Genomic DNA, 25,566 nt, shown 5'->3' on the forward strand with positions numbered 1-25,566 from the left:
TGAATAAAAAAACGGAAAGTATTTATTTCAACAGTTTTTGTCGTTCACGCATAACTTAAACGAGAGAAAAGAAAAGAAAAAAAGAAAATCCTCCGAACAAAGAAAGAGATTGAGAAAACCTAGATGGATCAAGCACAAGAATTTCTTCCATTTCGCCAATGCGATGTGATCGTGGTCCAGCAGTTGCAGTAGAACCAAATCCTCCATTTACTCCGATTTCAATTCGTTAATATCCTCTTCACCTTTCCCGTCCTTTCGCGGTTGCCGGCGGCACCTCTGTCATCGCCGCCGCGTAGTTCCTGTCGTCGCAACCCTAATCATCGCCCGTAGTGAAATCTTAGATTGTAGACTTCTGTGTGTGGCAAATCTTGATGAGCGATGGAGTTGGCACAACTAGAAGCATTGTGCGAGAGGCTGTACAATTCGCAGGACTCGGTAGAACGTGCTCACGCGGAGAACACACTGAAATGCTTTTCTATGAACACTGAATACATTTCCCAATGCCAATACATACTTGATCATGCCTTGACACCCTACGCATTGATGCTGGCTAGTTCCAGTTTGTTGAAACAAGTCACCGAACACAGCCTTGCCTTGAAGCTTCGCCTTGATATATGTATTGTTTCTCTTCATTTCACTCGTCCCCTCTTGGGTGACTAAAAATGCTGCAATTCATAGAACTATTTTTAATGCATGTTAGGGACATACCTCATAAACTACCTAGCGACCAGAGGACCTGAGTTACAGCCATTTGTGACTGCTTCTTTGATCCAACTTTTATGTCGAGTTACAAAGTTCGGATGGTTTGATGATGACCGATTCCGGGACCTGGTCAAAGAATCAATGAACTTCTTGAGTCAGGTGAGATAAAATCGAGTGTTTAATTTGCATGCAATAAGGTATCTTGTATCGAAAGACGATCTTCAAGACTCAAGTAAAACGAGAAACACCTTCACATTGTGGCCAAAATCGCGGTTGCTTCATTTTAAAACCACGAATGTGGCTTATCCTCTTTTTCACATCAGTCAACTGTAGGTTTATATCTCCTAAACTAAGAAAGGTTTCTCAGTTTACTTGAAGTAGTAACCCGGAACCCCACTTCTGATTTCGTCACCTTCTCAGATGTGTACATAACCTATTACTCTTTATGTTGTGACTTACTAATTTTAGCACTGTTCGTAATTTGCTTTGATTTCTGCAACTTTTTTCTTAAATCCTATTAAGTTAACCAGAAATCAGTATGCAATCTGAATTTGTTGAATCACACTCTCAATTAGTAGATTTCTGTTTCTGGAACATATTGCTCATAACATATTTTTTCCAATCCAGGCAACGCCAGGTCATTATGCCATTGGTTTGAAGATCCTAAGTCAGCTTATCTCTGAGATGAATCAGGTTAGAGTTTAACTTGTGCTACTTGAATATCTGTAGTGGGAACATTGCAAAATACTATTGCTACGGGTTTGTGCTTGTATGTGTTTTTTATGGAGGCAGCTGTCTTAATATTCTTATTTTATGCTTTCTGTGTGTAATTTTTTATTTACTAGAGTATTCATATTCTTAATTTTATGATCTTGTTGTGCTTCTTCATATTGAAAATGATTTTCTTGTCACTGATCATGTGTTTTTTGTTATAACAATATGAAATTTTACTTAACTGTATCTATAATGAGTGTAAGATCCTTTGAAGTTTGGGAAAGTATCTGTCTTGTGTTGGGGGAATTTCTCAAGATTCCCTGGAAATTCTTTGGGTATGGGATTTTTTTCCCTTGATTATTTTTCCTTCTAATTGAGCCAATATAACCGTATCTCTAATGTTGTCAAGATTGCTGGGTAGGTTGTGAGATTGCTCGATCTATGATGTCACATTCTTTTCTCTCTCTCTCTCTCTCTCTCTCTCTCTCTATATATATATATATATATATATATATATATATATATATATATATGCATGCATAATTTTTTATTTTAGTTGGATCATATGATCCTACATTTTATTACCTTGCAAATCTCTTTTGATCCTAAGGATCTTGATCTTGACAACATTTGGTGTCTGTGTGATTGTTTCTTGAGGGTTAGAGCTAAGGGACTGCGAGACTTTCTAATTAATACTTTTTGTTTCTATTGCAAATTTTATGACTTTTCATGTTGTGGCATATTCATTAATGAGTTTAAAGCAGTGTTCATGTGCGAAGATATGCTCAATGAGGTCATCACTAAAATTGTGCTACCTCGTTCCAAAGTTTTATGAAATTTGAATATCTGTGTTGCGTATACTTTTTTAGGTTCATGTTACCAAAATAAAAATTAAAAAACAAACCATATCTGGCGAACGAGTTTCATAATATGTTCTACTTGTTTTTTGTTGTGCTTTGATATCTTATATCTTAATATCTTAAATCCTTCCTCAGGCTAATGCTGGTATGCCTGCAACAATTCATCGAAGGGTTGCTTGCTCTTTTAGAGACCAATATCTTTTTCAGATATTCCAGATATCTTTAACATCATTGGGTCAACTGAAAAATGATGGTAAAAATGGAATACTCATACTCTTAATTTCCTCCTATATTTTAGTACCTTGTTTCTTACTTTTTTCTGTCATGATGTTGAGATTTGAGATTGTATAATATGCAGTGGTCAATCAAATGCAAGAATTGGCACTTGCTCTTTCTTTGAAATGTTTATCATTTGATTTTGTTGGGACATCTGTTGATGAAAGTTCAGATGAGTTTGGCACAGTTCAGGTATCTATTTTTCTTTATTTAAAATTTTAATTTTTGGGTAGTACCACAGATTATTTTTTTTATTGGTTCATGTACTATCTTGAAATATGGTGGTTTGCAGATTCCATCACCTTGGAAGCCTGTTTTGGAGGAGTCTTCAACACTACAAATATTTTTTGATTACTACGGCATTACAAAGCCCCCTCTTTCAAAAGAGGTCTGTATATGGATTTGTTTCAATGATCATATATTTCACATTTAGATCTTGAAGTTTGCCAAAACTAAAATTTGAATCTTTTTTACTCTTTTGGAAATTGTGTATCACTTACACTGGTTTATAGCCCTTCAAAAATATCATGTGAGAGCACTAGCTTAACGTGAATGATCAAATTTGATTATAACTATTTTAAGTTAATATGCTTTCTACGTATATCTATGTTATAATTTAGTGTCAACATATCAAGGGCATACATAATGTATGTACTGCCATTTTGTTTCTTACTTTTGTGGGTTTATTTAATTTATTCCGATTCAAAGAATTTTGTCAAACCATCAATATTTAATAGTTTTATTTTCTTTTGTGACCTATTTGTAGGTTTTATCCTGCCACTTGTTATACTTCAAACTTATAAATGTAGGCTAGCTATTTAAGATTTGAAATTGGTAATGATGACAGTGTGATGGCCAACACATGATTAGGTGCTATTTAAATGTTTGAAAAAGTAATTACAATGTTATAATGAGGCAAAAGTGAGCATGGTTGATATTTTTAATACTGATCGTGTCATACTAAGTTTGAAACAAAAACCTGTTCTTCCAAAAGAGAATACTGGACACTTCTTGGCAAATTCTGGTAGGACTCCTTGGTTGTTGCAGAAATGTTGTATGCTGTAAAGGTGTCGGGTGAACATTAGTGAGATATTTTAAGTGTTTATACGGGAGAGAGGGGGCAGGGGGTTTAGAAAAAAGATATACAGTGTTTGTAGACTACCAAATAGTGAAGATGATCTACTTTTTACCTAGTAGCGATAATTTTCTTTCTTGTGAAATAAAAGATAATTTTATTTGAAGGGAGATAAAAGGAGTGGAAAAAAGAAGAGGTTGTCTATTGAAAAAAAAATGACAAGGATGATTTGATCTTTTAATGATTATAAGGCAAAATGTATGGACTGCTCGTACAGCTAACAGCCTTCGCTTAGCAGCTCCATTTTTCCATTAGTATCTCAGACTTAGCCTACCTTTCTCTTTACCTTCATCCTGTTTTGGAATTCATATTGTAACCTCCAGAACAATAAATGTTAAAACAGGAAAATAAAATGGAAAAAGCAAACTTGAAAATACAAGGAACTTCAATCTCCTGTCATGTGTGACAAGGAGGACTGTAAGATCACGGCAGCCATTGGTACTTTTTGAAAACCTTTGTTAATGGCTTTGCGAAAACCTTTTAATTGGTTTTGAAATTTTCAAGGAAACACCCTAAGCTTCACCAAAGTAAGGTAGTGAAAGGCTGTGGAGGCAGTGTAAAATAACATTTCCTTATGAAATCAAGCAACTCACAACATGGAGAAAAGTTTTTATTCAACATTACCTCATCCTTTACACTATACATGAAAATTGAGTACCACACTAATGTTACTATTGAGGTATTAAATACGGTATCTTTTGTTGAATATTTTTCAATTTTATATATTATCACTTGTATTAGATAACAATTTGTTTATGTTTATTTCGGAAAATTGAGAATTTAGGTATTTCTTGACTGATGATTGTTAATGCTTATTTTATTTTGTGAAATTTTCTTATTGATGGTTCATCGGCCTGTACTTTTGAACCTTCTTTCTCTTAGGCATTAATTATTTTTCTTTCCAGGCACTGGAGTGCTTGGTGCGACTAGCGTCTGTAAGACGTTCTTTGTTTACAAATGATGCTGCCCGTTCTAAATTTTTGGCCCATTTAATGACAGGAACCAAAGTAATCCTGCAAACAGGGCAAGGTGTTGTAGGCTTGTTACTTTTTCACTTGTTTTGTATTGTAATGACAAACTGGAAATATTATCTTCCATTATTATACGTGAAAGGAAAACTTGTCTATTATTTTCAGTGTTTTTGGATTTATTGCTATATATCCATTATGAGCAGCATTAAATAAAACTGAACATCTCTCTATCTTACTTTCGTTTTGTGCATGTATTTGCTATCATGACAATTTACTCTGTCTTGGCTTGTTCAATCTTCCTGCCTCTTCAACAAACCAGTCAGTTATTACCTGCCAGTGTAGGAAATGAGTTTGTGACACATATAAAAAGCTCCTGGGTGAGATTTTGTAATTACAGGTGAACTTGGGCTGCACACATGGTTGTCATCTATAAGCCATTAGTCAGGAAGTAGATTAGTTGGATTTAAGATTCAGTGTACTCTATTTTGAGTGGCATTAAAAGGGGAAAGCCATAGTAAATCTCTCTAGGTTCTGCAAAGCAAAAAATGTTGTGAAGAAAGAAGTTATACACGACAAACATTGGCCAGACTTGCATATACATTTTGAAGCTCTACTTAATACTTCATTTCCAATTCATGTTTTTTGCCCTCGTTTGGCATTGGCCATGCATTTACAATTTCAACTGTGTTCGAAAGCAGGTCTTGCAGATCATGATAATTACCATGAGTTTTGTCGTCTTCTTGGTCGTTTCAGAGTGAATTATCAGGTAGACTTGTGTGCGGTTTTTTCCTCCTTTTGTGGTCTATCTACTGGTCTCTATTTCTAATTGGTAGTAATGCAATGTACATAAGCAGGGACATGGGGTTCATGCAGTGGAGGCTAGGTACATACTTTGGCTTAGAAGTTAGATGGGCACTGTACTGTGTGCACCACACGAATTGCCCCTAGTAATTCTTGTGGAATTTTAAGTTTGTGAACTTTAATACACAAAATGATAAGATAGTAACCTCAAAGATTGACTATAGTTTTTATAATTACTTTGCCACTGTATATTGTAGTTAGCTAGAATATCATTTAAATTTTATGTAATTAGTATTAGTATATTAAAGAGATAAACAAATGCCCGAATATATTAATAACTTACATATCATTGCTTTCTTTATTATTTTGCCATTGTTTTGAATACTTCACTCCTTCACGTGAAACAATTCCATAATTTTTTTATGATTTGTGTCTTATCCTATTAATTACATGCATAATTGTTTAATTTATAGTGATAAATTGGAGCAGTTCATGTCAATTATCGCAGGGCATCCTAAATTTTGTGACTCTTTTTATTTGTATCTTGTCCTTTATGTCTCTCAACCAACTTATATTTATTCCCTGATTAAAAGTTTAATGTTCAAACCTGGAAATCAACCTTAAAAATTATCTCTTCCCCAAAACTGCAGCCTCCCAACTAGGAGGAAATTGAGTTTTCTAATTTGTTAATACATTGAGGATTATGTTGAAAAAATTTAGAGGAATAACAATATCTGCATGTTCTATAATATATTCCATCCGAACACCCTTTTTGTATTATTTCTTTCCCCAATTGCCTTGAACTTGTTACCTAAATTTGTGGACTAAATGTTGCAGTTGTCGGAGCTTGTTAATGTGGAAGGCTACAGCGATTGGATACGTTTGGTTGCAGAGTTTACTCTCAAATCTTTGCAATCATGGCAGGTTAATTATTGTGTTGCTTTAGAAAATTTGCCAGAGAATACATGATATATTGTTGCTTAAAAATCACATTCTGAAGTCTTTTTAAGCAATTTATCTTTGGGACAGTGGTGGCAGTGATAATTATCAATAAGATGTACTTCATGTGTTAATTAAGTTTCAACTGATTTTTTGCATGTATATAAATACTGGGATTGATTAAGCTGATATTTTCTTGTCAGTGGGCAAGCAATAGTGTGTACTACCTGTTAGGGCTGTGGTCTAGATTGGTGTCTTCTGTTCCATATTTAAAAGGTGATGCACCAAGCTTACTGGATGAATTTGTTCCCAAGATTACCGAGAATTTCATCACATCAAGATTCAATTCAGTACAGGTATTTCCAACTATCCATGCACAATTTATACGTTGCTTCCTGCATAGTTACAGGCTTTACACTTTTAATTTTGAACATCTGCATAAATGTAATATCTTCTTCTGTCTGTTTTTAATAGGCTGGATTACCTGATGATCTTTCTGAGAACCCCTTAGACAATGCCGAACTTCTTCAGGATCAATTAGACTGCTTCCCGTACCTATGTAGATTTCAGGTATCATTCATATTTAATATTTTCATTCTTCTATTTTTAATGAAAGAAGAAATGTACAAGGCAAAAAGGATATAAAAGGAGTATATGATAGAGCAGTGGAAGACGAAAATCTAAAACAACAGGAATATTAACAAAATGTTTAAAATGACAAAGAATTGATGTAATCTTATAAAGTAAAATTATTTGATCTTGGTGGGAACTAAGGAATTCCAGTAAAGTGATTCTGGATCAAAGCCTAAGTTACTGAAATGAGAAAGGAAGTCGCAATAAAAGAAGAATTAAACAAGTTTTAGGTCCTAATAGACTGATTTTTGTTTCTGAGTACCCAATAAATTTGTCTTCAAATACCTAATAAATTAACCATTTTGCTTTAAGCTTTTCTGTTACCTATGTCAATTGTATTGCCTATATTTCCGTTAAGTTATCCCATGTGTAATGTTGAACAATAATCAATATTGAATCCCTTCCATTACCTGTATTGAGATGATATACGTCACCATATGATGCCAAACATATCAGTTATTATGATAAAAAATATCGAGGGAGCAAATATAAAATTTAAAAATATTTCATGGACTTAAATAAAAGTAAATACTGAAATTAGGGACTTTAACAATTTATTTGGTACCCAATTTAATGGATACTAAAGAAAAAATTATATATTGGGAACCTGACTCTTGGTTTCCTTCATAATCATATTCTCTTTAAATTTGTTTTATTGAGCAAAGTGGCAGTGAAGCTACTCAAAAATGGGTTAATAAGAGTGTTCTTGTATAAGTATAACGCCACTCTTGCCGTGTAACCAACTGAAGTTAGGTAGTGATCATCAAGAGGCAACTTTGATTCAATTTATCATTCTGTGTTCTAATCTTTTGTGTATGATCAAGAAAGGAGAGATATCAAGGTTTTACTCATTTGCTGAAGATTGGAAATTCTTTATTCATTGTTTTTTTTTTGCAATTCTGTTGCAATCGATTGAACTATGCTTGTTTGACTCTCTGTATTCATTGTGCAGTATGAAAGCAGTAGTTTATTTATAATAAACGTAATGGAGCCAGTCCTGCAAATATACACGGTATGGTTATAGCTTTTCACTGAATGATGCTAGTTTTACCCTTTTGTAGTTTTTGTTGAGAGAATTAGTTACAAATTGATGTTTAACTGTTTTCCATGACAAAATAGGAAAGAGCAAGATTACATGTTCCTGATAACAGTGACCTCAGTGTGATTGAAGATAAACTTGCTTGGATTGTTCATATCATTGCTGCAATTCTTAAGATAAAACAATGTACTGGTTGTAGGTAAAACCTTTTTGGCTCTCTGCCTTTTTCTATTGAAATGATGTGGATCATCAAAGCAGTCATGAGCAGTGTTCATAGCTTATGAAGTATCAACTCAATTGTATTCTTATTTTCTTGGGGGCATTTATATACGCAGTTTGGAATCCCAGGAAGTGCTTGATGCTGAACTCTCTGCTCGAGTTTTGCAGTTGATAAATGTAACTGACAGTGGAATACACAGCCAGGTACTGGCATAATATTACTTTTTGGCATTTGTCAATCCTTTGTAACTTAGCATGATGACATTTAAATTTAATTGAAAAATGTCTTTAGTTGTAAGTTAGGACATCCATGCTATATCCAGTCATAGTATTCTTCTATTAATGCAATTACAGAATAGAATCGATATCTATTTTTTTTTTTGTTTATTGTTTTTATTTTAATTTTTGCTTTTATTTTTCTTGATGATAAACTTAGTAAATGATGTGGTTTAGTAGAATTTATTTCTTATTTGTTCGTGCTGTTGGCATTTGACAGAGATATGGTGAGATAAGCAAACAAAGACTAGATAGATGTCTATTTTTTTTGTTTATTGTTTTTATTTTTATTTTTTGCTTTTGTTTTTCTTGATGATATGTTTAGAAGAATTAATTTCTTATTTGTTCGAGCTGTTGGCATTTGACAGAGATGTGGTGAGATAAGCAAACAAAGACTAGATAGATGTCTCTTTTTTTTTGTTTTTGTTTTTTTTTTTATTTTTTGCTTTTGTTTTTCTTGATGATATATTTAGTAAATGATGTGGTTTAGAAGAATTAATTTCTTATTTGTTCGTGCTGTTGGCATTTGACAGAGATACAGTGAGATAAGCAAACAAAGACTAGATAGGGCGATTCTTACTTTCTTTCAGCATTTCCGAAAGTCTTATGTAGGAGATCAGGCTATTCATTCTTCCAAGGTAATTATTCTAATTATTATTTTGCATGGATGTACCAACATTACAGGTATAAAATGTTAATGTTAAAAAAAATATAGTATGGTTACGTTAAAAAGCTTTATAATTTTTTTATTGATTGATAGTTATACATAGACACATGCATGCAAATGTATGTATTCTGCAGGAAATGGAATTTAACTAATAAACATGGCAGAATTAAATAAAAGGTAAAACATGTGTAAATATCAGATAACATAAAAGGACTAATAGTTTGTAAATTGTGAAAATATTTGTAATACAAAGTTAAGTAGCTCAAATTGTTGTGCTAAATCCTTCCAGTTGTGTATTGCTGCTGTTGCTAGTTGAGTTACTTTCCCAACTTGCGGTCATCACCACTCTCAATTTGGATGCTAAAATTAATCAGCTCAATTGAGATTGTAGAATAATGCTATTGAGAGAGAAGGAAATAGTATCTAATTTTAACTGAAAATGATCTCTTATACATGAGGCATGCCTAGGTGTACTCAGTTACATTAATCCTCTTATGTACATACCCAGACATAGCCAATATTTACCTGTAAGCAGTATGTACTTGGTATAGGCATGGCTCACTAATCAAAGTACCATGCTTCAGATATAACCAGACACTGAACAAAAATTGAGCTTTATATGCACCTGTTCATTTATATATTTTATGTTGCAGCAGTTATATACCCGGTTATCTGAACTTCTTGGCCTACATGATCATCTATTGTTGTTGAATGTTATTATTGGCAAGATTGTGACTAACCTTAAGTGCTACACAGAGGTATGTTTAATAGCTTGTGTCTTTTTTTCTTATTTAATTTTTTTCCTAATTTAACACACTAATTGTGTTTGTGCTTATTTCAGAGTGAAGAGGTCATTGATCACACCTTGAGTTTGTTTTTGGAGCTTGCATCTGGGTTAGTTTTAGTTAGATTGAAGAGTATTAGCTACCTCTTTTGTAGTTAGGACAAGCCACTAGAATTAACTGATTTCTCGTTACAGCTACATGACTGGAAAGCTACTTCTGAAGTTGGACACAGTGAAATTTATTGTTGCCAACCATACGGTAGAATATCCATTTTTTCATTTGCTCATCATCATTTATTTCATAGTAGCTAAAACTGGCTGCCGATTCACTGTCATAAATTGTAAATGGAAAATTAGCTTTACATGACACAATCCATCATAATTCAGAAGTAACTTGACTAAGAGTGGTGTAATATGGAGTTGAATAGTATATCTCAGCTGTTGCTTTTTCATGCTCTATATGTAAATGTTGATCAACATTGTTCTTGGGTTATTATTTTGGTAAAAAGTTAATTTAACTGGATTGTTACTATCAGACTTCATTTCAAATATCTCCCAGTTGTTAAGTTTTCAGTTAGGTATTCTATATCACAGTGGTCTAAGTATGTTGCATAGAATTAGCTGTGTTTTAAAACTCGGACCAAACTAATAGGTTGGACTGTTTTAATAGCTGTGTTTTAACTGGATTGTTACTACACTTTTTTTTTTTTGTTTATTTTTACCGTTCAAGTTATTGTTTTATTTAAATTTAACTGATTTTTTAAATTTAACCTTTTTTTTTAAATTTAACTATTTTACTAAATTAAATAAATAAAAATCATCTACTAAATAAATAAAAATGATCTAAAATTAAATAAAAAATATCTATAATTAAATTGTAAAAATTATTTATATTTATTTTTATGATTAATTCTATTATTTTTTGTCATCACAAAAAAGTGAACACACATGCCCATGTGTTTTCCCTAGTTTATTTAATATTGATTGATTTATGTGGTTTAATTATTGAGTAACTAGTTCAATCAATAAGCCACTGAACTACCATGACTGGTCCAAGTTTTGAAACACTACGAAATGGTTTTCATGTTCCAATACTGTGTAAATTGTTTGAAGAAAAAAGATTCAAGGATTAAAAAATTATATACAATGCTTTTTCAGATTGGACAGTAATGTTGCATTTCTTCCCTCCCTTAAATCCATTGTATTTCTCCACCTTTCTTTGTTTATAGAATTATATTCCTGTGTCCTTTTCTAAATTCTTTTTTGCTATAATTAATCTCAGAGGGAGCATTTTCCATTTTTGGAGGCAAAAAGATGCACTCGCAGCAGAACAACATTCTATTACACTATTGGCTGGTTGATATTCATGGAAGATAGTCCCGTGAAATTTAAATCTTCAATGGATCCACTCCAGCAGGTACTCTGTCACTCATTTTATTAAAATGCTTGTATTGTAATTTTTTTAATCTCATGTCTCTCTACTAGCTATTGCAGATTGGATTGTGGAGTGAGTGAAGTATTTTAACATTACTGGATATATAAATATGACTGGATTTTATCTTTTGCATGTGATGTGATGTTCATCATTATACAGTTTATAGTTTATTCATCAGTTGGTATAGATATTAACACTCAAAATTGCACATAAATTTGAATAAATACCAAACATGATAATGCGACATTGAAATATGTTTGTATCCCGTAATAGGTTGCACTCTTGTATCTTTTACCGGGGATTGATTACTATTCATAGCCAATACTTTGGCATCAAAGAAGAGTTTGATTTAATTTTGTTTAGGGGGCGCAACCACATAATTGTTACAAAGCAGATCACAGAGGATTGAACCTCTGTAAAGAGGATTCAACCTCTGTAAAGAGGATTACTTGTAATTATGTATGTTATACGTTCAACTCTGCTACCATGTATACTTATAATTATGTATCTTGTACATACGGAAGTAGTTTTATTTATAGCAAAAAGAAATACAATAATAAGGAACAAAATCAATAATTAATAATGGGAAATATTTTCCAAGATACTTCCCTTTTTGATATAATCAAATCAATATCATATTTTCCTTTTTAATGTCATCAAATAATGTCTTTTACATTAACAAAAGTGTCTTCAAATGTATGTTTAGATTAACTCAACTCCAAGAGTTAGGTCATAAGATGAGTGTTACCAATCCTCGGTTGTATACAATATCTTGACAGTATAGCTGATCAATATGACGGTTTCTTTCCAAGATATCATTTCTTAGCCAGCATTATTCCACTTGGTGTGGTGGCTATATGATAGATAACCCAATAAAAAAATTGGGATAAATTATGATACCATCTTGCAACTCGAAAAGTTAGCTTATAAGGTGAAGATTGTTGGCATCCACTCATATACATTTGTTAACATTGTTTCCGGTTAAGCAGAGTGTATTTGTTATAATTATATAAAGGGTTAAATATGTTTTTGGTCTTTCAACTTTTAGTGAAAATTGGAATATGTCCCTCTGGAAAACCTTGAACCAATTTAGTCTCTCAATTCTGTAAATGTATGGATTTAATCTTTTTAACTAAATTTTATTAAGTTTATTTGACATTTCAAACACATTAGTATTTTAGTTTGTTTACACTGTTTGACACATATTCACTTTAATGTTAGCTGAGAAATGCATTTGAAACGTCAAATAAATTTTAAAAAAATTAGTTTAAAGGACTAAGGCCAATCATTTCTAAAAATAAAGAACTAAATTGTTCAAAGTTTTCAAGAGGGACTAATTCCAATTTTCATTAAAAGTTGAAGGACCAAAAACATTTTTAATCCTTATATAAATAAGAAGTTGATAAGATATTCAGGAATATTGTTATAGTTATAGACATAACGAGATGATCTTATATAATCTGGAATGTCTAGATTAATATGGATTATTAGAAACTTTTTTATTTATACTTGTATCATATCTTTGTTGTTAAAGAAATTCTCTATTTATTTTATTGATTCATTTTTCTCTCTTCTCATGCTGTCTCAGACAGACAATATGAGCTCAGTGTTTCTGTTCTCTAGAGTTTAAAGTATTATTGTATAGTATGCCTAATAAGAGAATAATTATAAATATTCTTGTTGATTGATTACCAAAATAATATAGATTCCCATTTTCTTTTAGTCCCAACACACTCTCTCATTATCAATTAATTGGCTATATTAGTAGAGCAAGCTACAAAGTACACTAGGAGTCTGGCAGTAGTAACGTATCACAGTAATATAATATAAATAATATTCATTTATAGGAGTTGAGAACTACACATGGTGAAGAGAATTGAAAACGCTAACAAGTGGAGAAAAATATAGGAAGATAGGAAGATTGATTACAGCAAAGCTCTGAGATTTGTGAGAAGCTTTTCAGATTCATGGAAATAAATGTTTACGACCTCATATATGAAGTTTTGGGAGGTCTCATCCTGAAGCTGCTGAAGCTGTAAGAATCGCTCTTCCAACACTCCATGATCAAAGGAAAACAAATAAATAAAGCATGCATTCATGATGCATGTTTTTCCAATTACATGTAAGAATTACTATATACATGTGTCTTTAATCCTCAGATAGGCCCGTGACAAAAAGTCCAAGATAGTTATTTGTTGATGTCTTATCCACACAAAGTATAGTAGAGTCTGCCCCCTAGAAATCGGCACTAAGGGAAGAGGTTCCAGCTTAAATGGTCTCTTGTTTCTCTTACAATTAAGTGTTAAGCTTTGGCGTTATTAGTGATATAATTACTTCTACAATCAAGGTCTTTATTTGTTGATGTCTTATTCATTAAAGTATTGAAGAATCTGCCCGTAGAAACCTGGATTCGGAAAGAGGAGATCTTCCTGTTTAAAAGGTCTCATGCTCCCTTCTCTTACAATTGAGTGTGAAGTTTTGACTCTGACACTTGCCAATTACTTATCTTCCTTATCTCTAGTATTTGGGTCATCACTTGTTCATAGATATTACTATTGTGAAACTGAGCAATACTGGTGGGTTTTTTTTATTTTGATTGGGGTTTCTGTTGTATTCCGATTGGTTTTCTACTCTTTAGCTAACATGTTCATAGGACCTATTTCTTGTAACTCGTTACTCAATTCTTTGAATATTTCCACAAAAGCAAAACTTTATAGACATTATTGTGCTTGTGATAAGGACTTGGGCATCGTAGGCTGCATAAGTCATAATTCACGTTATATGGGATACTCGGTGGAGTATTTTGGTTATCCCCCCGAAGAGCTATCTTTAAAGGGTGAATATTCCTAGTGCTTACCAATTGGTATCAGAGTTGGTTGGCAGTGTCCTGAAAAGAATACCTGTGAAGGTTTCTGATTGGTGAGGATTTTAACTAACAAAGAAGTTGAGTGAAACGTCGTTGAGCAAATTATCGTAATGATAGTCGCCCAAATATTAGCTCTCAGGAGCTATGCTACGATAGGGACTTGAGAATTACGGATGCCCAAGTCCTATATTGAGTAGTACGAGATGCTTGGTGGAGGTGCATGATTTTCTCATTTAACAACTAGCTTTTAAGGGTGGTTCTGAAATGTTCAGGTGCTTCTCAGCTTATGCCTTAGCTTTTTGACTACCTTCTTTGTTATTGGTTACCGAAGGATAATAGCAATTGTTGTTTATTTTATTGTGTTGATTATAACACCTAGATGGGTTTTTCTTATAATTAGTTGCTTAGGCTTGTGGTCTTGGATGAACTCTGCATATAATGTTGCCTCCTGTTTTCGTAGGTTTTTCTCAGTTTGGAATCAACCCCTGATGCAGTATTTCGAACAGATGCTGTAAAGTTTGCACTTGTTGGTTTGATGAGGGACCTTAGAGGAATTGCAATGGCCACAAGCAGGTTGGTAGTCATACTTTTTCCGTTATTCAAGCTAATGGAAGCGATTGAACTGACCAATATTTGTATTTCTTAGCCGCCGAACCTATGGATTTCTCTTTGATTGGTTGTATCCTGCACACATGCCTCTACTCTTAAAGGGCATCTCACATTGGACAGACACCCCAGAGGTAATGAACCTTTTGGATAATTTTTTATACCTACACAGTCAGATGGGGAGTTTATACTTTATACCTTCCTATGCAAATATTCTGATGTATGTTCCTCTTCCCCCTCATGGGATTTGCTTGATTCTGCAGGTTACTACCCCATTGTTAAAGTTCATGGCTGAGTTTGTGCAAAATAAAGCTCAACGTTTGACTTTTGATTCTTCTTCTCCCAATGGCATACTTCTTTTCCGGGAAGTTAGTAAACTGATTGTTGCTTATGGATCTCGAGTTCTGTCTCTTCCAAATCCTGCCGATATTTATACATACAAGTACAAAGGAATATGGATTTGTTTAACTATACTGTCAAGAGGTGAAATCCTAGCCCTGTTTATTTCTTTTTATTTCTGGATCATGGACTTGTGTTCTGCATGCGTTTTCCGCCCTTTGTTAATTTCTGCAGCTAGTCAAGTTATTTTATGATTTTTGCAGTGTTATATAGATGGGTGTATCTATTTATATACATAAGTATTGGTTTAGAATACTTTGGACTTTTTTTTTTTAAATATTTGAGTTGTTTCATGGTTTACATGAATACGTATCTATTTATTGGGGCAGAATACTTTAGAGAGTAGATTGTATGTGGGCTGGCTAAATTTAATATCTTGCATCAATTGACAGCCCTTTCAGGAAATTATGTCAACTTTGGTGTGTTTGAACTATATGGTGACAGAGCTCTATCTGACGCTCTTGATGCTGCTCTAAAGATGACTTTGTCAATTCCTATGTCTGATATTTTGGCTTATAGGAAGGTATGAACACTATTTTCTTGCAATATAAGTCTTATGTTCAAATTAAATTTCCAATAATAAAGTGAAGGATATAAAGCTAAATGATTGCATGGATAAAATTTTCTTAAACAAATATTTTTATGAAGTTGAAAGAAGCATGATTGTGTTGAATGTTCAATCACTGATTTGTCTTTTAAAGGGTAAATATTTATTAGAGTGTGGGTTTCGAATCTAATTCAACCTCAATTTGCATGCATCGTGAGAATTGGCCACCAACTATATGATATATTCTGGTCATTTCTCTAGTCAATGTTGATACTTAAATACCACCCTTGAGGTTGCAATTAAGTTAACCCCCAAATAGGCCTCAACTAAGACAATATCGGGGTAACAACAATTAAGGTGACTTTCAACCACTTCTCATGCCCTAGATTTCCACCCTGGAACGTGGAAATATGCTGGTGGGTCCAGCAATGGATATAGAATAAGTTTTTTCAATACCATCTTAGAATGTGAGTTTAGGATTTAACTCAACTTCACAAAACTGGTATATGAGACCAAACCACCACCCTTGAGATTGCAATTAGTGAAACTCTCAATGAAACCACAACTAAGGTGGGGTAGGAGTGATAGTAATTAAGACGACTTTTTAACAAGATTAAAATAGAAATAACAAAAGGTGGGGAAACAAATATCCCATATCTTTGATGTTTACTACAATGGACTACACATTTTTTAAAGCATTGATTTTTTTATGCTTGAGGATGAGAAATATTCAAGTCTTAGAATTTGAGTCTAGGCCTAAGCTAACCTGAAATCTAGCTAGTGAAGTGAGGTTCTTCAAAATTGTCTGATTCAGGAGCCTTTTCCCCCACAGCTTAAACTTTTTGTTTGCTGATTGATATGGAATCCAAGTGCTCCATGACCAAGTGAAGTTTTACCCTTTCTTCCTCTATTTTAAGTAAAAGTTGAATTTCAGCAGAATGCACAATGGCTTATGTGTTATAGTCCCTTCGAGTCCAATTGGGCTCAATGAGGAAACACTTAAACCATCTGTAAGCCTTCATAGTTCATCTATGTTCTATTTATCTAACTCCTGAATTATTTGTTGGCTTAGATTTCTGTCAGGTTACCAAATACTATTACGGTGAATCACACTAGATTTTTCTTTTATGCAGCTAACAAAGGCTTATTTTGCATTCTTGGAGGTTTTGTTCAATAGCCACATCACTTTTGTATTAAACTTGGACACAAACACCTTTATGCATATGGTTGGCTCCCTTGAATCTGGACTTAAAGGGTTGGATACAAATATCTCATCTCAGGTTATGGCTACAAGATCTCATATCCATGTTCCTGTTTTCAGGCTAAAGGACATTTTTCCATAGCATTTTTTCGGAGATTCTTTGATGTGAACATTATGTGCCATTGTCCAACACTTGTACTTTCTGGTTACAGTGTGCATCTGCTGTTGATAATTTGGCTGCCTTCTATTTTAACAACATCACTATGGGGGAGGCTCCACATTTGCCCGCATCTGCCAACCTTGCTCGTCATATTGCAGAGTGTCCCAATCTGTTTCCAGAAGTATACATCTTTTTAATATTTTACTGTTCTTCTGATAAAAGTTCATAATTTTTGCTCTAAATTTTTTTTCTGGCATCTAAAAAAATTAAGGTGCAGTTGATACCATTGTGTCATCATTTTAGTCCTAAATTTCAGTTAGTGAAAACCTTCGAATTATCTGTTGTGTGCATAACTTGTTCAACATACTTGAGAAAGCAAACTACCATTTTATTTTGTGAAATATGCTCATATTCATTTTTCCTACCATGAAACTGGTAATGAGGGACAATTTTTGTTAAGGTTATTTGACTTGGGTATCTCTCTTTTGCATTCCAAGATCTTGAAGACCCTATTTGAGATTATATTATTCGAAGACTGTGGGAACCAATGGAGTCTGAGCAGGCCAATGTTGAGCTTGATACTCATTAATGAACAGGTAGTGAACCTTTTCGATCTGTGTTAATTTTTCATAAAAAAATTTGCAGACAGTTATGTATGTATTATTTAACAAGCTTTGGTAAATGATATATATATATGTATATATATATATATATATATATATATATATATATATATATATATACTCCAACTTGAAGTTGAGTGTAATAGCAATGTGCATCTATTGCCCAACTAATTAGTACTCCAGGCTAGGAGTTGAGTATTCATGTAATTATTCATTTTCTAGCATAAAATGCAATTATAGACTGATTTGACACATGATTGTAGCCACACTATCAGTTTCTTATGTGACACAATCAAGTTATAGACTGAGTTACTTTTTACGTGCAGATATTCTCTGATCTGAAAGCTCAAATCTTGTCATCACAGGTATTTCCCTTTTCTGTGTAATCTGAAAGTTGGGCTATAAAATTTGTGGAGTAGATCTGGATTACAGATCAGGTTTGAGGATATAAATATATATATATATATATATATATATATATATATATATATATATATATATATATATATATATATATATATATATATATATATATATAGGGCTGAGTGAATTCAGCCTCTCATTTTTCACATGTAAAAAAAGAGACTCAAAGACAGTTCACTTATGGGCCACTGATCGCAGTTATTGTGCCTATCCCACTCTCAACTTTAGCTAACATCAAAGTGGTGGCAATAACTTGCTAATAAGTGGTTCAGTTTAGTTATTGTTATAATAATAATATCTTACATGTTTTGGGGTGGTTAGAACCATGAGTTGTGTTTTTCCACTCTGCATGCGATGCATGACTAGGGTTGGTTAATTTTTGCAGCCGATGGATCAGCATCAGCGGCTATCATCATGCTTCGACAAGCTCATGGCAGATGTTACTCTTACCATAGATTCAAAGAACAGGGACAAGTTTACTCAAAATCTCACCGTTTTCAGGCATGAATTCCGTGCCAAATAATTCAATTTACACAAAGTATATATGAGAATGTTTGGTGTCTGTATATTGTCTGTTTGGAGAATCTGCGTCCATCTTTTCTGGTGGCACCTTGGACCTATCGTGGAAGAAAGAACAGCATTACGCGTTTTCTTCGTTTCAGTCTTGCATGTAAGAAATGTATTCTTTGTAATTACTGTTCATGCAGTGTGGACGATAGCTGTATACTTTTGGTGGTACCAGATAACTCTTTATACACCTCAGATTTGGATAATTCAATGTTCAAAGATGATGGAGAAGATTTTGAAGATTTAAAGATGGTGTTAGTACCAAAAAAGTCATGGCAAAATTAGTGATGGATAAAACGGAACCACCTGAAATGTAGAGTGATTTAGATATATTCTTTTTAGAACTCATGTATATTATTATGGATGATATTTGTTTAGAAACATGCTAGATATTATTTGATATCTGGTATAATTGATTTCTTTGTACCTCTATTCTAAACCTGCAAAAAAAGGGGAAAATGTGTTTAGATTATTATGATAGAATAGAATTACAGAAATATTCATTTTATTCTCAATCTTTTAAAACATTGTTTTGTAACTAATTGACCAGATTAGAGACCTTTTTTACATAACTTAATTTCATATCTGGAACTGGAAGAAGGAAAAAAAGATAAAACACCATTATTAGGTTATGTCATGAACCAGCATAATTTAGATGCAGAGGAAAGAAAATTTCTTTTGCATTAGTCTATGTTCATATGTTTTAGTGTAATTTTATAGTTTTTGGTTCCCTTTTTCTGTAATTTTCTAGTGTAATTCATGTTTGAGTAAAGGCTATTTCTTTCTGAACATCAGGGTTCTTTTCTGCACCTCCAGAGTGTTTGTAAAAGACAAAAATGCCATGTCTTGTTATTTTTGTTTATTTTCTTTGTTGTTGGTTCATGAAAGTGATTTTTTATTCTACAATTTAAAAGGTCTTTTTTATGTAAAAAATGATTTTCAGATTATGGAATTTCAATGTGACTTTTGAATTATTGATTTCCAAATTTTGTAATTTGAATTTTTTTTCATTAAAAAACAACTTTTAAATTGTGTAATTTAAGAAGTAATTCTAGTACAAAAATAATTTAAAATTTAAAAAAAAATTAATTATATAATTTGATAGTCAAATTGAATCGGGAAGTCATTTTTCCATTAAGTAAAGTAGAGATTTTCATATGTACATATGTATGCTGTGCAAAAAGAAATCTCTTTAAAGAAATATACTAAGAATGTGGTTTCATTAAGGAGTAGCTATAAAAATGGTTTATACTCTAAAAATACATCTCCATTAAAGTAATATATATATATATATATATATATATATATATATATATATATTAAATTTTATGAAATGGGTATATTTAGTGTTGCTTTCTTTCACTCATTTTCTTCGTTTTCAATCCATAAAATTTGAAAGCTTCATTACCTTTCATAAATCATCTATTCAAGTGAAAATCCATGAGTTCCATACGCATTAATTAATAATAAAATATGTATTGTAAATAGATTGTTTTATAGCAGAACATAATTTATTTGAAGTGATTAAAATTATTTAATAATGTACAGTGGATGTTTACTTTGTAATAATGCAATGTTGAAAAAACTCAAACCATTTTAATTTTTCATAGTTTCTTTACAAGAGCTTGATGATGAGAATATATTAATATTATAAAGAAGGGATTAACAAAAATACTAATATTATAAAGAGAAACAAAATATGTATAAATATTTATACAGACAGATACAAGAAGGGGAAATTTGTGATATAAAATAATAAACATAGTATAAGAATATAAAGAAAATATGGTAGTCATAATAGTAGCGACCAAATATGTTATAAGGAAGATATTATATATTCAATACTTCTCGTGGTGCTAAATTCTCTATTTTATAAAGATATTTTAAAACCAAAAACTGTATAAATCTAGAGACACGAGGAAAGAAAAAATATATTATTAATATAACTGATGATATGAATAAAAAAAAAGAAGGTGTAAATGGAGTTTGTATTATTTAAGTGTGTAAATATCATGGCTGTGCGCAACATAGACATTTCTACATTTATTTGTCTTGTCATGCAATTTATTTTGCAAATGCAATTATAGTTGTGAAACACATGAGCTGTAGAAAAAAAAATAGTTGAATAAGAAGGGTTTATTTTAAATTACTTGTATGTATCTATGTACATGTATGTAGTGTATATATAAATATATATATATATATATGTGAGTAAGTTACATTGAGAGTGGGAGTGTGAAAGTGCATAGACATGGGTGATGAGAGTGTTGCTGCTTGGCCTCAAGAGGACCCTCTGTGGCTCAGTTTCCTTGAGCAGATATCACAGTGTGTGGAGACACCGCCTCAAATTCAGAATCAAAACCAAGTGGTGATATATACTTGATTAATTAATTACTGAAGTTTTAATTTCAATGTAATAGCATTTTTTTTTTCCTTTCTGCAATTTGTATGCTGCATTGGTCTAGGTCGCAACAGAAATGGGATGCGAATGTGAATACGGTAGTGAAGCACACCGAGCAGCCTCGTTGAGTAGGTTTCGTCAAAAGAGGAAACGACGATGTTTTGCTAATAAAATAAGATACAAGACGCGTCAAGAAGCTACCCTCAGGTTTGATCAGATGAGATCCATCAGAATTCTGAATTTTCAATCGTCATTTGTCTTCTCTGTTCATCTTATTCATATGCCTTACCATTAACCATTACTGATTACTGATTACTGATTACTAATTACTAATTTCTAATTACTATGCGTAGGGTACATCGTAGTAAGAGCCAGCTTATTTTGTCTAAAATCCAAGGGTCAGAACAAGATGTCATTTATCCAGAGATATTGTGAGTTTTCTGCCTTCTCACTGTGTTTAATTTCTGCTGCTTTTGGTTTAGTTTGAATTCTTATTAACAGAACTCAAAAGTTCCATTGCCATTTATTTATCAATTGACTTTTAAGAAGAACAGTGTTTAGGTAAACTCACTAAATACCTCCCAAAAGTTTCCAATTTATCTAAAATTTATTGTTTTTGTTTTTATTTTAACTATTGTAAATGGTCTGATTTGTTGTTTGTATAGATGCTGCAATTGTGGCATTAGCTCAAAATGCACCCCTATGATGCGAAGAGGGCCATCTGGACCAGGCTCACTTTGCAATGCTTGTGGGCTTTCTTGGGCAAACAGGGTATGCTTGGCAAATTCTTTTTATATCTCTTTATTTTTATTTTTTCAGATTATATAATTTAAAATTCATATTTTTTTAATAAAAGATTTTGAAATATTACAATATAAAAGTTTTAAAAAAATTAATAGTTGGAGAGTTAAGAAAAAAATAACTTTCAAATTCACAAATTTTAAAAAGTACTTTAGACTTCTAAATTATATAATCTAAAAGATTAAAAAAAAAAATTCATTAGAGTGCAGGAGAAATGGCCACAATGTTTTCTTCAATTTATTTATTTATTATTTTATTTTATGTGTGGTTCACAAATAACTTCTGTTGTTCTTACTTTGTCAGGGTGTCTTCAACTATAAGAAAGCAATTTAATGTATTTAAATTATTAAGGGAGAACACATAAGAGATCTCTGAATTATGAGTATATGTTGGACATCTATATATTCTCTTAAAAGATAATTTGTATATAATAAAAAATTATTAATAAATTTATTTTGTGAGCTTTAGTTGTAGATATGCAACTCTTGTAATTAAGAATTTATACATGGACATTAAAAGATTGTGAAAATACTCACTGTGACAGTTTTCTTAACCATTCTATTACTTTTTGCAAAAAATATAAATAAAAATTAAATACCACAAGTTTATATTTCTGGTTTCTCCTTTAATGTAATCTTGTTAAAAAGAATAAAATCATTTAAATGTTCTATCTATTCATATCTCAACAAGCTCTGTTTTTTTTTTTTTCAAAATACTCTAAAAGGTAATCCGAAGAATTTATTATTTTTTTAAAACAAATATTGGTTTCACCTTTGTTGTTTTTTCACATAGGAGCTTCTACTTGTACTTTTTGTTTGGGAAAGGGTAACTTTAACATTTCAACAATCTTATAATATTTTATAAATTTAAGAAACTATAATTTATATTTATATATATAAAGAGAGAGAGGAGAATGTGATATCTTGTGGCCAGAGGGTAAGGTTTTGCTGTTAATCTGAGAAAAGTCTTATCTCCGAAGTGGCATATCTGATCTCATCAACTTCGCATTCTTCTCTAATGGCTGTTTCGGCTATCACTGGAGCGAGGCTAACCCTAGGGATGCCTCTTTCCTCTCCCGCACTCACACGCAGAACAACTTCTCCTTCGCTCGTTATGGCCGTCTCCACTGACCACAAGGTCGACAACAAACTCACTCTTACCAAGTCCGAGGAGGCTTTCGCTGCTGCCAAGGTGCGATACCTCGTCATCTGCAATTGGAATCATACTCAATGATTTTTTTTTATTTATTTCGATTTTGATTTTGATGTTAGGAGCTGTTGCCTGGAGGTGTGAACTCCCCAGTTCGTGCCTTCAAATCGGTGGGTGGTCAACCAATTGTGATTGATTCTGTGAAAGGGTGTCGTATGTGGGACATCGATGGAAATGAGTACATTGACTACGTCGGTTCTTGGGGTCCTGCTATTATTGGACACGCTGATGATCAGGTAAGAATCAACCTTCTCGTTTTTTTCATTCGTTTATAAATTTAATAGAAAAAAAAAATGGGGTTGTAATATATTGTGTTTTCAAGTTCGAATACTGAAGATTGCAATAACAGTGTTTTCTGTGTTAAATACACTCAGAACATAAGAAAAAAAAGAGGGTAGGGTTATATTAAAGGATTTAATTAGAATGCACTGTCAGTTCAAACGTGTTTTCCATTAGATCATTTTTTTTCTTATTGAGAGAGTAAAAGTGGTTACATTGGCTGAATGAAAATTAAACTTCGTGTATGTTGGAACTTGGAATGACATTGACAGGTGCTTGCAGCTCTGGGTGAAACCATGAAGAAAGGAACCAGCTTTGGTGCACCCTGTTTGTTGGAAAACACTTTGGCTGAGCTGGTTATCGATGCCGTCCCCAGCATTGAAATGGTTCGGTTTGTCAATTCAGGCACGGAAGCTTGCATGGGTGCGCTCCGTCTTGCACGTGCTTATACAGGACAAGAGAAGATCATAAAGTTTGAGGGGTGTTATCATGGCCATGCAGATCCTTTTCTTGTTAAGGCTGGCAGTGGAGTTGCCACTTTAGGACTCCCTGATTCCCCTGGTGTCCCCAAAGCTGCCACGTATGAAACCCTTACAGCCCCCTACAATGACATCTTGGCCGTTGAGAAGCTCTTTGAGAATAACAAAGGAGAAATTGCCGCTGTTTTCCTGGAACCTGTTGTTGGAAACGCTGGTTTCATTGTTCCTACACCTGAATTTCTTAACTTCTTGCGCAAAATCACCAAAGAGAACAATACCCTTCTTGTGTTTGATGAAGTTATGACCGGATTTCGATTGTCATATGGAGGTGCTCAAGAGTATTTTGGTATAACTCCTGATTTAACAACCCTTGGAAAGATCATTGGTGGAGGTCTGCCGGTGGGTGCTTATGGTGGGAGGAGGGATATTATGGAGATGGTGGCACCAGCTGGGCCAATGTACCAAGCTGGGACCTTGAGTGGGAACCCTTTGGCCATGACTGCAGGCATACATACCCTGCAGCGTATTAAGGAGCCAGGAACTTACGAGTACTTGGACAAAGTCACAGGTGAGCTTGTTCAGGGCATTATTGAAGCTGGGAAGAGGGCAGGCCATGCAATATGTGGTGGGCATATAAGTGGGATGTTTGGGTTTTTCTTCACAGAAGGTCCTGTGTATAATTTTGCAGATGCCAAGAAGAGTGACACTGCCAAGTTTGCTAGGTTCTTTTGGGGAATGCTGGCAGAAGGTGTCTATTTGGCACCTTCCCAGTTTGAGGCTGGCTTCACCAGCTTGGCACATACTTCTGATGACATTAAAAAGACAATAGCCGCTGCTGAGAAAGTTTTCAGAGAGATTTGAATGTTAAATTTTGTTTCGTTGCAAAATTTAGAGAATGAATTTTGTAGGTCACTTTAGATTATTGTTATGGCAATTGCTTTCGTTTGTATCTGTATTATTTTCCAGTCCTGTATCTACCCAGTGTATTTATCTTGAGCTGTAAGGCACTTGAATTTGAAGCTTGTAAGCATTCAGATTCATTGTTTAACTCCTAATTCTAGTGCCACGTTTTATGTTGTTAATGTAGGCCTGTATTTTGGTTATGTACTGGGTGGGAATAGGCAAATAATTATGTTACTACCACATAAATTGAAAATAATAGATGAACCTTGTTTTCTAAATGGATGGATGAACATGAACTTGAGCAAGATGTCCTTATTATTGAAGAAGCAAAGAGATAGGACGATCAACATTTTTCTATTGCCTACAGGGGTGAACTGTTATTGAATATTTTTCCATATTCATGGTATGCATATTCATTTCTCCTGCGACAATTATTAGCATGAGGCCAGACACAATGGTTTGATTAGCAAGGGTTCTTTCTTTATTCGCCGTTTGAGAGCGAGTATAGTTGAAATGTTCTTGTAAGTCTTGAGTGCCTCTCTAAAATTCTCCCAACATCAATTTCCAAGTTCGATAAATACTCATTTAGGTCCCTGAAAACGTCCATGTACTACAATACTCGTTAGGTTGAATGTTTATTGCAAACTTCGG

At 33.1% G+C, this 25,566-nt stretch overlaps 3 protein-coding genes across 4 annotated transcripts; all 3 read left to right on the forward strand.

Annotated features, from left to right (window-relative positions):
• Nucleotides 1-38: 38 nt before the first annotated feature.
• On the forward strand, nt 39-19,275 carry LOC114163166 (ARM repeat superfamily protein). Of its 2 annotated transcripts, none has more exons than XM_028047301.2 (28): nt 39-616; nt 701-861; nt 1,330-1,395; nt 2,412-2,529; nt 2,635-2,744; nt 2,845-2,940; nt 4,593-4,716; nt 5,357-5,424; nt 6,297-6,383; nt 6,602-6,754; nt 6,873-6,968; nt 7,984-8,043; nt 8,151-8,269; nt 8,406-8,493; nt 9,099-9,203; nt 9,886-9,990; nt 10,074-10,126; nt 10,212-10,275; nt 11,299-11,433; nt 14,778-14,890; nt 14,964-15,057; nt 15,187-15,406; nt 15,715-15,845; nt 17,003-17,149; nt 17,283-17,411; nt 17,728-17,826; nt 18,180-18,218; nt 18,662-19,275. In XM_028047301.2, the coding sequence occupies exons 1-28, from the start codon at nt 379-381 to the stop codon at nt 18,797-18,799; spliced, it is 3,156 nt and encodes a 1,051-aa protein (XP_027903102.1). In that variant the 5' UTR covers nt 39-378; the 3' UTR covers nt 18,800-19,275. The 2 variants fall into 2 exon arrangements, with proteins under 2 accessions (XP_027903102.1, XP_027903103.1); XM_028047302.2 differs by having other exon boundaries at nt 9,889-9,990.
• A 1,685-nt stretch (nt 19,276-20,960) lies between these two features.
• Nucleotides 20,961-22,807, forward strand: LOC114195957 (GATA transcription factor 25-like). The gene is made up of 5 exons (XM_028086411.2): nt 20,961-21,211; nt 21,309-21,451; nt 21,598-21,675; nt 21,910-22,015; nt 22,349-22,807. The coding sequence occupies exons 1-5, from the start codon at nt 21,095-21,097 to the stop codon at nt 22,376-22,378; spliced, it is 474 nt and encodes a 157-aa protein (XP_027942212.1). The 5' UTR covers nt 20,961-21,094; the 3' UTR covers nt 22,379-22,807.
• A 143-nt stretch (nt 22,808-22,950) lies between these two features.
• On the forward strand, nt 22,951-25,094 carry LOC114163081 (glutamate-1-semialdehyde 2,1-aminomutase, chloroplastic). Its single transcript, XM_028047155.2, has 3 exons — nt 22,951-23,236; nt 23,317-23,490; nt 23,806-25,094. Exons 1-3 carry the CDS (start codon nt 23,063-23,065, stop codon nt 24,871-24,873), a joined length of 1,416 nt encoding a protein of 471 aa, XP_027902956.1. The 5' UTR covers nt 22,951-23,062; the 3' UTR covers nt 24,874-25,094.
• Nucleotides 25,095-25,566: the final 472 nt, after the last annotated feature.

Source organism: Vigna unguiculata, chromosome 9, assembly GCF_037176805.1.
Source record: "Vigna unguiculata cultivar grain cowpea cultivar isolate G323 ecotype 2 chromosome 9, ASM3717680v1, whole genome shotgun sequence".
Classification (NCBI taxonomy): domain Eukaryota; kingdom Viridiplantae; phylum Streptophyta; class Magnoliopsida; order Fabales; family Fabaceae; genus Vigna; species Vigna unguiculata.